The 14,530-nt window shown below is 55.7% G+C and overlaps 1 protein-coding gene across 4 annotated transcripts in view; it reads left to right on the top strand.

The window, feature by feature from the left end:
- SDK2 (sidekick cell adhesion molecule 2) overlaps positions 1-14,530 on the top strand; it is a 334,770-nt gene that overhangs the window by 270,667 nt on the left and 49,573 nt on the right. For all 4 annotated transcript variants that reach the window (XM_060202671.1, XM_060202672.1, XM_060202670.1 and 1 more), the window contains exons 22-32: positions 116-237; positions 1,274-1,383; positions 1,481-1,631; positions 3,610-3,847; positions 4,593-4,708; positions 5,590-5,779; positions 7,800-7,898; positions 9,857-10,051; positions 11,087-11,288; positions 12,217-12,320; positions 12,718-12,788. In XM_060202671.1, coding sequence (XP_060058654.1) covers positions 116-237; positions 1,274-1,383; positions 1,481-1,631; positions 3,610-3,847; positions 4,593-4,708; positions 5,590-5,779; positions 7,800-7,898; positions 9,857-10,051; positions 11,087-11,288; positions 12,217-12,320; positions 12,718-12,788 — 1,598 coding nt within the window. The remainder of the gene's footprint in view (positions 1-115; positions 238-1,273; positions 1,384-1,480; positions 1,632-3,609; positions 3,848-4,592; positions 4,709-5,589; positions 5,780-7,799; positions 7,899-9,856; positions 10,052-11,086; positions 11,289-12,216; positions 12,321-12,717; positions 12,789-14,530) is intronic.

Raw genomic sequence — 14,530 nt, 5'->3', positions numbered from 1 at the left:
GATCCCCCTTTCCTTCTGGGTAGCCTCTAGACCCCAAGAAAGGAGTCCCAGAGAGACCTATCCCGGGCTCTCCTCCCCCACACTCCTTCCTTCCCCGTGTATTCTCTTTGCCCAGAACTCCCCGGGGCTCCCACCAACCTGGGCATTTCCAACATCGGCCCCCGCTCAGTGACCCTGCAGTTCAGACCCGGCTACGACGGAAAGACCTCCATCTCCCGCTGGCTCGTGGAGGCCCAGGTGAGCTCGCCAGAGGGGACCCGGAGCCCCATCAGCCCAGGCAGACTCCTGAATGCAGACGTCACGTGTGTGTCCGTCTCTGTCAGTGCCCACGTTCAAGCCTCATTCGGCCAAGCGCACTAGACATGCCTCAGTGTCTACAGCACTGTCCCCACCTCGTCTGTGTGTCTGTACACGTGTGTGTATACACACGCATGCACACACACACGCACACATGCACACGCGTTCACGCGCACGCACACACACACACACACACGCACGCACGCACGCACGCGCGCACCCTGGGGTTGGGCAGAGTGACTGAACTTGCTACTTCCTACAGCCCCTTCCAACCAGCCCTGGTTCTCACTCTGGCTTCACTGAGGGAATGTTTCATAGTCCCAGGAGTCCCAGCCCAGAATTTCTGATTCTGACTGGCCTGGGGTTTCAGAAGCAAGCCAGAGAGTTTATTCAGCACCTAGGTTTGTGTGCACAGCCCCTCCCGCCCCAGGAATTCTGATGAACTTGATGCAGGGCAGTGTCCAGGAATGGATTTGTGGCACTCACCCATGTGGGTCTGGTAGAGAAGGGCTGGGGGTCGGGGTGGGGGGCTGGGTTCTGACACCAGGTTAAGCTCATATAGTACTGAGCGCAAGGACCACGCAAGGATCTGGGTTCAAGTCCTGTCAGCTCCCCACCTGCAGGACATTTCATCAGTAGTGAAACAGGTCTGCAGGTGTCTATCTTTCTCTCCCTCTCTCCCTCCCCTCCTCTCTCAATTTCTCTCTGTCCTATCCAATAAAATGGGAAAAAATGGCCTCCAGGAGCAGTGGGTTCATAGTGTATTCACTGAGCTCCAGTGATAACCCTGGAGGCAGAAAAAAAGGGGGGGGAGAGAAGGGCTTGGGGTTGTCATGTTCAATGGTTTGCAAACATTGGAGCCCTGAGTTTGAATGGGAACCTGCCCCAGGCAGGACTTGAACCTCATATGAGCCGGGTCTCAGAGCACCGCCCCTATCCCACCCTCTGGACAGGCCTAAGAGCCCCTGTTTCCTAGGTGGGTGTGATCGGGGAGGGAGAGGATTGGCTGCTGATTCACCAGCTCCCCAACGAGCCCGATGCCCGTTCCATGGAAGTGCCAGACCTCAACCCCTTCACCTACTACAGGTAATGGGTGGGGCCCGGCACAGGGAGGAGCGGGAGCTGCCTAGACCCACCCTGGGGCCCTGCCCTCACCATCCTGCCCCTCTTCTCTCCACCCCAGCTTTCGCATGCGCCAAGTGAACATCGTGGGCACCAGCCCACCCAGCCAGCCTTCTAGAAAGATCCAGACTCTCCAAGCACCCCCTGACATGGCCCCTGCTAACGTGACCCTGCGCACGGCCAGTGAGACCAGCCTGTGGCTCCGCTGGGTGGTGAGACTCCCAATGGGACGGTGCAGCTGTAACATTTCCAGGCCCTCAGTGCCCTGCCGAGGCGGGTCACCTCAAGGGGCACCTCGTAGGGTCAGCTGCAGAAAGCCTACAGCTTCCTTGTCTTTCTCCTTAACACCTCAGGGCCCCAGGCAATCTTAGCCCCTGAGCAAAGAAGTGCCCCTCTCTAAAAGAAGGGGCTTGCAGACACCATCCAGAAAGGGGCAAGTGCAAAGCAAGCATTTTATATCTTCCTGTTCACTGGTCCTTCTTGGGTGCCTGTGACACACCACATTCTAGTCTCAACGGACAGCTAAGGAAACTGGGGTTCACAAGCTGGGTTCTCCCCACAAAGTTAGAGGGCAAGGGGCTGCTTCTGAGGTCAGAGGGGCTCCCAGAGGTCCGCGACAAGTGCATGTGGAGGGATGTTGCCTCCTTGAGTCAGCACCTGCACAAGGTAATTAGGGAGCACAGCAGAGTATGGGAGAGCACTTCTGGGGAGCCTCCACCAGTGGGGGGGGAGGTCAGCACGCCCAGATGTGGGGTCTGCGGGCTCTCTTTCCTGCAAGGTGCTGTTCTGAGTGCTCTGCTCAGTCAGGCTATTGTTGTAGTCTGTGACAGCAGAGGCATTCTGGTCCCCTTGCCGCCTATGAGCAGACGGGGACAGAGGGAGCTCAGACAACTGGCCACGCACCACACACACACACACACACACACACACACACACACACACATTCTCACATGCTCCCTCGCTAACAGCAGAACTCAGATTTGGGAAGTCTTGAACCCAGGGAGTCTTGATCCCCGCCCTCAAAGCAAGCTGCTAATAACCACAGAGCTCACTGTTTGTCCCATCTTTGGAGGGACAGGAGAGAGCAGTGACCCACCTGGGATTGTGTTTCCCTGCACAGATCCCCACAAAGAGAGTGGTCCCCAATGCCAGGCTCCTTTCTGGCCCCTCGACTCTCTCTAGTCCCCATGGAGGACGGCTGACTGGTCGTTCAAAGATACAACTTGCCAAACACTACAGGGAGTTCACAAGGGACCGGTGACTGCCTTTCACTGATGTGGAAGCTTATGGCAATGAAAGTACCAGACACCCCCAGCCCAGGACTAATGCTGGCTGTTAATTACAGCTCCCCTCCCAGGACTCCCAGCAGAGCCTCCAGGTCAGCCTAGAGCAACAGCCTCGGGCACCACCTGGCATACACTGCCCTGAGCCTGCCACCCCCGCCCCTCCTAAGCTCTGCTCCCCTGGCCCTTCCTGCAACTCACATTAAGGTTTCCAAATACTAAAAGGCTAAAGAGTCTGATACTCTTTCGGGGGAATAAAAAATAAAGAAAGAAGCAATCGTAGCGCTATGCCAGCCCAGGGCTCCTGTAGCACTGCTTCCTTAGCGGGTAACTGCACTCGGGACCCTCTCCGGCTCTCTGGCCATCGGTTGCTACCTTGATGGTCTCTGGTCTGCTTCCCTGAGTGTCCTCGGAGCAAGGCTGGCAGGAGGGAGAAGGGCAGGGATGGGGAGTGACGTGGAAGAGGAGAAAGTGGGTCAGAACTGGGAGGGGAGGGGGCGATGGGGAAGCAGAATTGGGGGATGTGCAAGGTGGGGGTTCCACCACTCCAGCTGTGCCCCCTTCAAAGGCCCACACTTGTGTGTCAGCTCCTAGACGCCCCTTCCCCCGTGTGTACACACCTCTTGGCTTATCAGCTCTGCCCAAGTGCATCCAGGTGCCCTGGAGCCAGGGAGCTCAGGCCTCACCAGCCTAATCCTAAATCCCCACCCCAGGAGAATGCCAGCAAGAAGAAGCACAGTTACATCCCCCTCGCCAGGAAGAGGGGTGCCCAGGGTGCAGGTGGCTCGGACTCCGGGCTCTGTAATCCTAAGGACTTCCAGGGAAGAAGGGGCATAGCTGGGTGGTGCTTTCATGCGCAAGGCGGACCTGGCCCCACAACAGCTCTGCCCACCCTGCCACCCTGCAGCCTCTCCCTGAGATGGAGTACAACAGTAGCCCCGAGTCCGTGGGCTACAAGATCAAGTATGGCCGGGCTGACGGCCACGGCAAGACGCTGAACCACGTGATCCAGGACCGCGTGGAGCGTGAGTACACCATCGAGGACCTGGAGGAGTGGACGGAGTATCGCGTCCAGGTCCAGGCCTTCAACACCATCGGGACTGGGCCGTGGAGCCAGATAGTCGTGGGCAGGACCCGGGAGTCAGGTATGGTCCCCGCCCCCTGTGTCCAGCCACTGCTGGTGACCTCCCGTGAGATGTCCCTTCCTGTTAACGGTCCCCTCAGGCCTTCTAAGATCTCAAAGGCCAGAGGTACTGCTCATAGAACAAAACAAACACACAGAACTTGTCTTCTCCTTTGTGATCAGTGTCCCTACAAGAGTGTCCTGTGGCTTCCACAATGAGAGGGGAGGTGCCCTGCAGGCTGTGCCAAAAAGCTCAGGGTAGCACTCAAAACCACCCCAGAGCTTTCACTGGCAGCCCCGTTGCAACGAGTCCCCCACAGAGTGTAAACCTGCAGCCAGCCCACATTCATTCATGCCTGGCTCAGGGCCGGGTGGTGGCACACCTGGCTGAGTGCACGTGTCATGATGCGAGATGAGCCCCCAGTCCCCACCTGCAGGGGGAAAGCTTCACAACATGGTGAAGCAGGGCTGCAGGCGTCTCTCTGTCTCTGTCCCTCTCTATCTCCTCCATCCCCCTCTCGATGTCTCTCAGTCTCTATCCAACAATAAGAATAAATATTTTAAAAGAAAAGATTTGTGTGTGGGGGGGGACCAGCATCTTTGCCACCCTCCCTGGCACCAGGAAGTATCATCCAGAGTAATTTGGAGACTGTCCTCCATGTTTCCTCCTGGGAAGCTGCTTCCCCCTCTCCCCCCTCCCCCAGCCCTGGCCCTAGACCTGCCTCCTTCCAGGGTCCTGAGCCCCTTTGCTCTCTGCTCCTTTCCAGTCCCGTCCGCCGGCCCCACCAATGTGTCTGCACTGGCCACCACGTCCAGCAGCATGTTGGTGCGATGGAATGAAGTCCCCGAGGCCGATCGCAATGGGCTGGTGCTGGGCTACAAGGTGAGTCCCGAGTTGTAGCGGGGGAAGGGCAGCAGACTGAAGGTCCTATACCAGCTCCCCTGCCACCCAGCCCATCCTGGCAGCCCCTACCTGCTGGAGCCCCCCCCCCAGAACTAGGTCTCTACCTGCTAGAGTGGACACAGACATGTCCACTAGAGCCCCCAAAGGAGTTCATCTCTTCTCAACACTGAGATCCAAGCAAGAAGAGGCACAGAGTGATACCCCCTAAGCCACCCTCCTCCCCCAGGAAGAGGGGTGCCCATGGGTATAGATGGTTTGGATGCTGGGCTCTGCAATCCTATGGGCTTCCTGGAAGAAGGGGCATAGGTGGGTGGTGCTTCTGTGTGCAGGGTAGACCTGGCCCTACAGCAGCCTGGCCGCCCATCCACCCATCACCCTGGCAACCAGGAAACCAGCATCATCCCTGTAGGCTGAGGCTTCCATTTATAGCCCAGGATCCTTGGGAGTGACCCATCTGCCCCCGCCCCTGGGGAGGCCAGACTGGCTGCCCTCAGCCCTAGCACAGTTCTGTGGGCACAGCTTCCATTTCCATGATCTTCTAGCATTTCTCCCAGAGTTGTATCCATTCACCTGGTCTGGCCCCGGGGCTTGGCATCTCTGACCTTCAGCAGGTCACACACACCCCTCTCTGGGCCTGCTTCCTGCCAAGACACTCTCCCTAAGGAACTTTCCTGTTCTGTGACTGAGGACGCCTGTGTCCCCACGCTGGCAGACACAGACTTTGCCGTCCCCCCCACATGTCCCTTTGGGGCCAGGCTGCAGCTGTCTACTCCGGCCCAGACCCACCTAGACACTGGGCACAAAACTCAGAGGCAGTGCTGAGGAGGCCAGGTCCTGACTCCTGCTCTGGACTCCGTCAGGTGTTATACAAAGAAAAGGACTCCAGTGGGCAGCCCCGATTCTGGCTTGTGGAAGGGAACTCGTCCCGCAGTGCCCAGCTCACGGGCCTGGGCAAATACGTGCTATATGAGGTCCAGGTGCTGGCCTTCACGCGCATCGGGGACGGCCACCCCAGCCGCCCACCCATCCTGGAGAGGACTCTGGATGATGGTGAGTGGGGCACAACGGGCTCCAAGCCCAGGGGAATCTGGGAACCTCCCTGCATCCGGCCCTCCCGCAGCCACATTCTGCCCTGAAGACAACCACAGCCTTGGCTACTTTAGTGGGAGGCAGGTCACCAGGGGCCACCAGCCCCAAGGCTTGTAAATGCTATTTAACCAGTGCTGCAAAGGGCACTTAGGCATCTGATTCTGTCTCTTGCCATCTCTCTAGGACAGATGTCCTGGACGAGAGGCATGACTCCTCTGTGATTTCTTCCTCGCCTGAGGCAGCTTCACTCTGAATAAAGAGGGCTGTGCAGGGAAGGCTCAATTTTTTTTCCCCCCTTCTGGGTTATCGCTGGGGCTCGGTGCCGGCACTATGAATCCGCTGCTTCTGGCGGCCATTTTTTCCATTTTATTGGATAGGACAGAGAGAAATTGAGAAGGGAGAGGGAATTGGGGCAGGCAGTGGCGCACTGGGTTAAGCACATAGTATGAAGCACGGGGGCCTGTGCAAGGATCCCGGCTCCCCATCTGCAGGGGTCCCTTCACACAGTGAAGCAGGTTTGCAGATGTCTGTCTTTCTCTCCCCCTCTTCTCAATTTCTCTCTGTCTTAACAAAAAGGAAAAAAAATGACCACCAGGAGCAGTCGATTCGTACTGCTGGCACCGAGCCCAGCAATGACCCTGGAGGAGAAAACAGAGAGAGAGAGAGAGAGAGAGAAAAGAAAGAGAGAGACCCCTGCAGACCTGCTTCACCACCTGTGAAGGGACTCCCCTGCAGGTGGGGAGCCGGGGACTCGAACCGGGATCCTTATGCCGGTCCTTGCGCTTTGTGCCACGTGCGCTTAACCCGCTGCGCTACCGCCCGACTCCCTCAACTCTGTGCATTTAACCTGGTACACCACCACCCTGCTCCCTCAATATTTTTTTTTCCCCTGGAGCAGAGCTTCCTGGTCCTTTTGCCAAAAGATGGGGCCAGCAATTCTCCAGGCTGTGACCCCAGCAGAGCTCCCCTTCAAAAGCTGGCAGGAGGGTCCTTTGTCACTTCTGTCCCTAAACACAGCACACACAATGCCCACCACAGCCACACGTGTAAGGACCCCTCAGCGGTGTCAAAGGCACAGGCACCCAAACAACCTCTGTCTGTACTTTCTACAAATCCAACTATCAATCTGTTAAATTAAATATGCTCTCTCTCTTCCTGCCTCAAAAACCAGACCCTGATAATGGCCCAAACGGCCAAGTTCAAGTTCAGAGACGACAGTCGTCTTGGTGTTTCTGTGTTGGAATAACACTGCAGGGGCTGGGTGGTGGCAGACCCGGTTAAGCGCACATAGTATGAAGCACAAGGATCCAGGTTCGAATCCCCACCTTCCCACCTGCAGAGGGGACTCTCCCCAAGCAGTGAAGCAGGTCTGCAGGTGTCTTTCTCTTTCCCTCTCTTATCTCCCCCTTTTCTCTCAGTTTCTCCTGGTCCTATGCAATAGAAATGGGTGGGAAAAATGGCCGCCAGGAGCAGTGGATTGGTAGTGCAGGCACAGAGCCCCAGCAATAACCCGGGAGGCAAAAAAATAAAATGATAATAATACAGCACACAGGAATTTTCCCCCCGCCATCCTCCAGGCTCCCCACACCACCCCACCACCACCCCCTGCCACCCAGCTCCCTCCCCTCCCCCTCCTGTGGCCCATGTCTTGCTTTCTCCATACCCGTGCCTGAAACAGCTGTGCTTTGAACAGCCCTCTTTCCGGAGATGCAGGGTGGACCTGGGTGACCAGCCTGTGCAGACCCTGAAAGTATACTTGAGGCCATCCGGGCAGAGAATCCAGCCTGCTGGGGTCCCAGAGCAAAAGCTAGAGTGAAGGAACCATCAGGAGCACAAATGCAGGCCTTGAGCCAGGAAGCTGGAGTTCTGTGTCTCTGTGGCTCCCACCAGGGGGGTGCTGGGTCTCTGGGTCTATGGTAGTGTGGGGTGCAGGTACACAGTCAGCACTCACTGTCACCTGTTTCTCTCCTGTCCCCTCCAGTCCCGGGTCCACCCATGGGCATCCTGTTCCCGGAAGTGAGGACCACCTCCGTGCGGCTCATCTGGCAGCCCCCTGCCGCCCCCAACGGCATCATCCTTGGTAAGCCCTCACCCCTTCCTGCGCCCCGTTTGCAGGAAGGAGGCATGAGACTCAGTGTTGGGGGTGGGGGAGAAGAAGCCAGGAAAAAAAAGTTGACATCGCCTCACTCACTGATGGCACCAACTCTTTTTTTCTCTCTCTCTTTACCAATAGAAATCTCCAATGAGGGCAAGGTTGGGTTTAAATTCCTCCAGGATATTAGTTTGTGTTTGTTTGTTTGTTTGTTTTTGTCCCAGAGCACTGATCAGTTCTGGCTTATGGTGATGCAGGGATGGAACCTGGGACTGTGGAGTCTGAGGCATGAGAGTCTTTTTGCAGAACCATTATGCTATCTATCCCCACCCTGGCTAGTTAGGTTTGTTTGTTTTTGTTTTTGTCCCCAAGTGTACAGATGTCCCCAGCTAACTGGCCTTCTGGTAGATCTCAGCTGCTGTTCCTAAGTGTGACCAGGTAAGGGTGCCCCAGGCCAGCTCAGCCGTGCTCACAGGTGTTAAACAGTCTGGATGGACCAGGGAGGAAAGTTACTTATCAGAAGTCAGTAGCCGGTGAACCTCAGTTATCCTCCACAGCCTCAGCTCCCTCGTCTGTATGAGGCCTGGAGAAACTCTGCCCCATCCAGGGCTCTCAGTTCTGCATCCAGCAATATCTGCTTCAAGGACTCAGAAAGAGAGGAGCCGGCAGTTGGCTCGCTCAGTAGAAGGTTCAAGGCCTGAGCTTCACATGGGAGCACCTGTCAGGGTGACAGTCAGTGACAGAGAGGTGCTTCAGTGTCTCCCCTTCTCCTTTTTGTTTTTAAATAAGATAAGGTGGGGGTAACACAGCAGGTTAAGCACACGTGGCGTAAAGCACAAGGACCGGCATGAGGATCCCGGTTCAAGCCCCCAGCTCCCCACCTGCAGGGGGGTCACTAGTGAAGCAGGTCTGCAGGTGTCTGTCTTTCTCTTCCACTCTTTGTCTTCCCCTCCTCTCTCCATTTCTTTTTTTTTAACATTTTATTAGAAAGATAGGAGGAGAGAGAGAAAGAACCAGACATCACTCTGGTACATGTGCTGCTGGGGATTGAACTCAGGACCTCATGCCTGAGAGCCCAATGCTCTATCCACTGCACCACCTCCCGGACCACTCCTCTCTCCATTTCTCTCTGTCCTATCCAACAGCAGCGACATCAATAACAACAACAATAATAACTACAACAACAATGAAAATCAACAAGGGCAACAGAAGGGAAAATAAATAAATATAAAAAATTTTTAATTAAAAAATAAGATAAGGTATGATTCTTTTTTAATTATCCTTATTTATTTATTTATTGGATAGAGTCAGTCAGAAATAAAGAAGGAAGGGGGAGATAGGGAGAGAGACAGAGAGACACCTGCAGCCCTGCTTCACCACTCTCAAAGCTTTCCCCCTGCAGGTGAGGACTGGGGGCTCAAACCTGGGTCCTTGTGCACTCAACCAGGTGCACCACCACCCAGCCCCGCAGTGTCTCCTCTTGTTTCTCTCTTCCTCCCTGTCTGTCTCTCATCCTCTGGGGGGAGGGGGGAGCAGAAAAATAGCCACCTGGAGTGGTGGAGTCGTGTAGGCACTGAGCCCCAGCAATAACTCTGGTGAAATAAAAACAAATTTAATTAATTAAATAAATAAAGCAGGGTGTAGGGGTAGGGGGTTGGAGTCTCAGAAAGGCCTAGGCTGGAATTCTCACTCCTTTACTTCCTGGCAGGCCATTTAGCCCCTCTGAGCCTCTCCCCCCCCACCACCGCACTCCTTCCCCAAGGGTGTTATGGGGAGATCACCCCCACGGTGACATCCCCAGGTGATAACATGATGGTGACCATTAAGAACTTCAGGCAGAGAGACGCCAGCCAGACATCAGGGACCCAGGGGGGAAGCCCCCCATTCTTGGGGCTGCAGGCAGCCCACCCGTCCACCTCAGCAGGGCGTCTCCTCCTTGTCCACAGCGTATCAGATCACGCACCGGCTCAACTCGTCCATGGCCAGCGCTGCCACGGTGGAGGTGCTGGCTCCCAGCGCCCGGCAGTACACAGCCAGCGGCCTCAAGCCAGAATCTGTCTACCTGTTCCGCATCACTGCCCAGACCCGAAAGGGCTGGGGAGAGGCGGCCGAGGCCTTGGTGGTCACCACTGAAAAGAGAGGTAGATGCCTGCTAAGGAGGGTGGGGGGCTTCAGGGGGCAGCTAGAGGACACCCACACCCACCTGGCTGACAGCTGCAGGGGCTGAAGTGGGCTGAGATCTTCCAAGTCCAGAGAGGACTGACCTTGAGGCAGGCCTGGGGAGCCCCTCCAAGGATCCTGCTCTGTCCCCCAATACTCACTGGCTTCTTGTCCCATCTATTCTCACTGTCCCATGGGGTGGTGGTCTGGAGTCCCGGGACCACAAGCAGGCACCTTGCCCTAAGTGGGGTTACCTCAAAGCATCCTGTAACCCCAACTCCTGGGAATGTGGTTCATTAGTCAGTGTCCAGGGAACCACCAGAGAAACAGTGGCTGTCTGCTTTTTTTTGGGGGGGGGGACGTGGGCAGGGCTAGGAGATTCTATCTGTAGACATTTGTGTCCTAGTAGCAAAGAGAGTGATGCCAGGAGCCTCTGGGGGAGGAGGGGAATATTATGAAGGGTGGATAAAGGCAGCCAGCACAGGCAGATATAAAGCAGAGTCCCACCGCGGAGGACAAATGACAGAGCCACATCCAGTGGGGACCAGCTCGGGTCCTCTTTCAAAACAAAGCCTCCCAAAACAAGGCCAGTTAAGTGCAGGTGGCAGAAAGCCCAAGGACTGGCGTAAGGATACTGGTTCGAGCCCCCAGCTCCCCACCTGCAGGGGAGTCGCTTCACAAGCGGTGAAGCAGGTCTGCAGGTGTCTATCTTTCTCTCCCCCTCTCTGTCTTTCCCTCCTCTCTCCACTTCTCTCCTATCCAACAACGACATCAGTAACAACAACAACAATAATAACTACAACAATAAAACAACAAGGGGAAACAAAAGGAAATAAATAAATAAATATTTTTTTAAAGGCCTCCCAGAGCCAGGGAAGCTGGCCAGGGGGCCCCAGAAATGGGACATGGGACAGGGAGGGGCAACAGGCCTGAGTCAAGTCCTGTGGTCCTTCCTTGAGGAGGTGCACCCAGCCCCCACCCTGTTCACCGCCCCCCCATCTCTGCCGCCCCCGCAGACCGCCCCCAGCCCCCAGGCAGGCCCGTGGTGCGGCAGGAGGACGTGAAGGCCCGCAGTGTGCTGCTGTCCTGGGAGCCAGGCAGCGACGGGCTGTCCCCGGTGCGTTACTACACGGTGCAGACCCGGGAGCTGCCGGGTGGCAGATGGGCACTGCACTCGGCCTCTGTCAGCCACAACGCCTCCGCCTTCGTCGTGGACAGGTAAGCCCCCCAGCCTGGTGGCTCTGCAGTGCCCCTTCCGCCCAGCAGAACCTGTGGAAGACCCCCACCCCCATTGCCTCTGCAGCGCCCCTTCCACCCAGCAGAACCTATGGAAGCCTCCCCAACCCCCAAGGGTCTCAGTGGGCCTACCTAGGGGGGGCTGCTGGAGGCTGCTCACTCCCCGGACGCTTTTTCTCATCTGGCATTGCCAGGACCCCTTCACCCCTGCTGCTCTGTCCCCACCCCCAGTCCTGCAAGGCTATTTCTTAATTATCTGTCTGCAGCCAGGAGTCCCCGACAGCCGGCCCACCATCCTTCATTAGCGAGTCCCTCTCCATCTTTAATAGCAAGAGTGTGGCTCCACTCCGAAATTCTGGCTTCAGTTTAATTCCTTGTGGACCGTATTTTTTATATTCCAGCTGATGTGACTGAGAGTTTTGAGCAATACTTTCCTCCTCACCTCCCCACCCCCAATAAATCAAAAGGGAAGACTTTGCCTGCAGAGGAAATGAAGCTTCCAGCAGTAGAGAAGCTAGTTAACTCTTGAGAACCCTAGCCCAGGCTAAACCAGCCGGGCTCAGGAAGGAGGGGGTGACATTTCGGGGTGCAGGGTGGTGGCCGAGTTCCCTCCTACCTGCCTGCTTCTGTGAGGAGGAGGAAAGAAATCCTTTCTTGTGGGGCACCCCTGTCCTGTAGTTGGAGCGAAAGAGAGAGGTGACACCCCTGGCTGGTGTGGCCCAGGGACCTCACTGAGCTGGGAGGTGGAGGACTTCTAGACCCCTAGTATCTGGTTCCTGCTACCCCTACAGTGGTGTGAGCGTCCCCTGCCTCAGTATCCCCCTCTGAGTAATGGGTCCGAGCAGAGATGGGCAGGGGGCCTGGTCATCAGGGAACTCCGTCATTCACTAAGCCCGGGTTGTCCCTACAGACTCAAGCCCTTCACGTCCTACAAGTTCCGTGTGAAGGCCACCAATGACATCGGGGACAGTGAGTTCAGCGAGGAGTCGGAGCCGCTGACCACCTTGCAGGCTGGTCAGTGTCCTCTGCTTGGGTCTCTTCCTCTTGGCCTCTGAGTACTTCTGGGTCTGAGCATTCTCGGGGGCTGGGGGGCAGGGGCGGATCCTAAGATTGGAGGGGCAGCAGGGGAGAGACCCAGGGAGATTTGGGAGAGGAGGGCAGTGTCGTGGACTCAGGCACCTAGACCCAGCCTGACATCTTTTTGTACTCTCTCCTCTGGTACCCCATGAGCTCAGACTGACCCCAAAAAACTAGTGACTAGAAATAGGAGAACCACAGCTGCTTAAGAGACATGAGAAAAGGTCGCTTGTCCTGCAGAAATCAAGGTGATGGCTGCCTTCCCGCAGACCAGCACCTGTAGGATCTGGTCCCTGTGCCCTCCCCCCAGCTTACCTGCCCCTTCTCTCTCTAGCCCCTGATGAAGCACCTACCATTGTGTCAGTGACACCCCACACCACCACTTCTGTGCTGATCCGATGGCAGGTAAGGGACGGCTGGGGGTGCACCTGGTTGAGTGTACCTGTTATAATGCACAAGGACCTGGGTTCAAGCCCCCAGTCCTCACCTGAAGGGAGGAGGCTTCACAAGTGGTGAAGAAGGTCTGCTGGTGTCTTTCTCTCTCTTCTCCTCTGTCTCTCTCCTCTCTCTCTCTCTCTCCTTTCTCAATTTCTCTCTGTCCTATCCAATAAAAAATAGGAAAAAGGGGCTGGGTGGTGGCACATCTGGCTGAGTGCACATGTTACAGTGTATAAGGACCCATATTCAAGACCCCCAGTCCCCACCTGCAGGGAGAAAGCTTTGTGAGTAGTGAAGCAGGCCTGCGGGTATCTCTCTACCTCTCTTTCTATCTCTTTCTTCCCTTTCAACTTGTGACTATTTCTACCTAATAAATAAAGATAATAAGATGAAAAAGAATCATTTTTTTCAAAAAGGGGGGTTATGGCTGCCAGGAGCAGTGGATTAGTAGTGCTGGCACCGAACGACAGCTATAACCCTGGAGGCGCAAAAAAAATGGCAGCAGGAAGGGCCAACAGCACCCCCCAAGGCTGAATCTCTGTACCCCTGCACCAACACACACACACTCTCTCTCTCCTTCCCTCTCTCTCTTTCTTTCCCTCCCTCCCTCCCTGGGTCCTTTCTCCACACAGTCAACTCGAGCAAGGGACCCCAGCTCCATCCTACCATCCCTTCTGCAGATGGGGACCCCAGCTCAGGGAGATGACAGACAGCCAGTGGTCACCGCTACTTGGTGACAGGGCCAGGTCGTGTGCCTTTCAGTCTGCTCGGTCCTGAAATGGCGTGCCCGGGCTCTCTGGCTCTCAGTCTTCATGGCAGCCTCACCTTAGCCAGGAGCCCCGTTACAGCTGGAGCCCAGGTGTGAGGAGTGACCAAACCTGGCCTCTCTGAGCAGGAGCCCACCACCCTGGCCCATTCCTCCCAGGTGCCTGTTTCTCAGTGGGCATTGTGTTTCCACCCAGGCCAAAGAAAAGTGCAAGATGCATCACAGAGGCCATGCTGCCTATTTGGTGCCAACAAGACCGTCCCGTCCCCTCTGGAGTCCAGACTTTGGGTTCAGCAGGTCATTTCCAGACACCCAACACAGACAACTCCTCCCTCCATATCTTGGGGTGGAGGGTCAGACCCCAACCTGCACAACTTACAACAATCTCACAGAGACAGACAGACAGACAGACAGTCCTAGAAGAGAAACCAAGGTTGGGTGTCAGGTGGTGGTGCACCAAGTTAAGTGCACATAGTACTAAGCACAAGGACCATATTAGGATCCAGGCTTGAGCCCCCCAGCTCCCCACCTGCAGTGGGGATGCTTCACAAGCAGTGAAGCAGGTCTCCAGGTGTCTTGTCTTTCTCTCCCCCCCGGTCGCCTCTTCTCTCTCAATTTCTCTGTCTTAGCCAATCAAATGGACACAGTGGCCTCTCGGAGCAGTAGATTTGTAGTGCCAGCACCAAGCCCCATCGATAACCCTGGAGGAAAAAAAAATAGAAAGAAAGAAACCAAGGAGGGAAGCCTCAGTCCTCCTCCAACCAAGGTCTCCCCAAAGGAGTACATTTTTTTAAATATTTATTTTATTTATTTATCCCCTTTTGTTGCCCTTGTTGTTTTATTGTTGTAGTTATTATTGTTGTTGTCGTTGGATAGGACAGAGAGAAATGGAGAGAGGAGGGGAAGACAGAGAGGGGGAGAGAAAGACAGACACCTGCAGACC

This window comes from Erinaceus europaeus, chromosome 12 (genome assembly GCF_950295315.1).
Source record: "Erinaceus europaeus chromosome 12, mEriEur2.1, whole genome shotgun sequence".
In the NCBI taxonomy this organism is placed as follows: domain Eukaryota; kingdom Metazoa; phylum Chordata; class Mammalia; order Eulipotyphla; family Erinaceidae; genus Erinaceus; species Erinaceus europaeus.
Note: the sequence above shows the minus strand (reverse complement) of the source record. Positions and strands in the feature narration are given on the sequence as shown.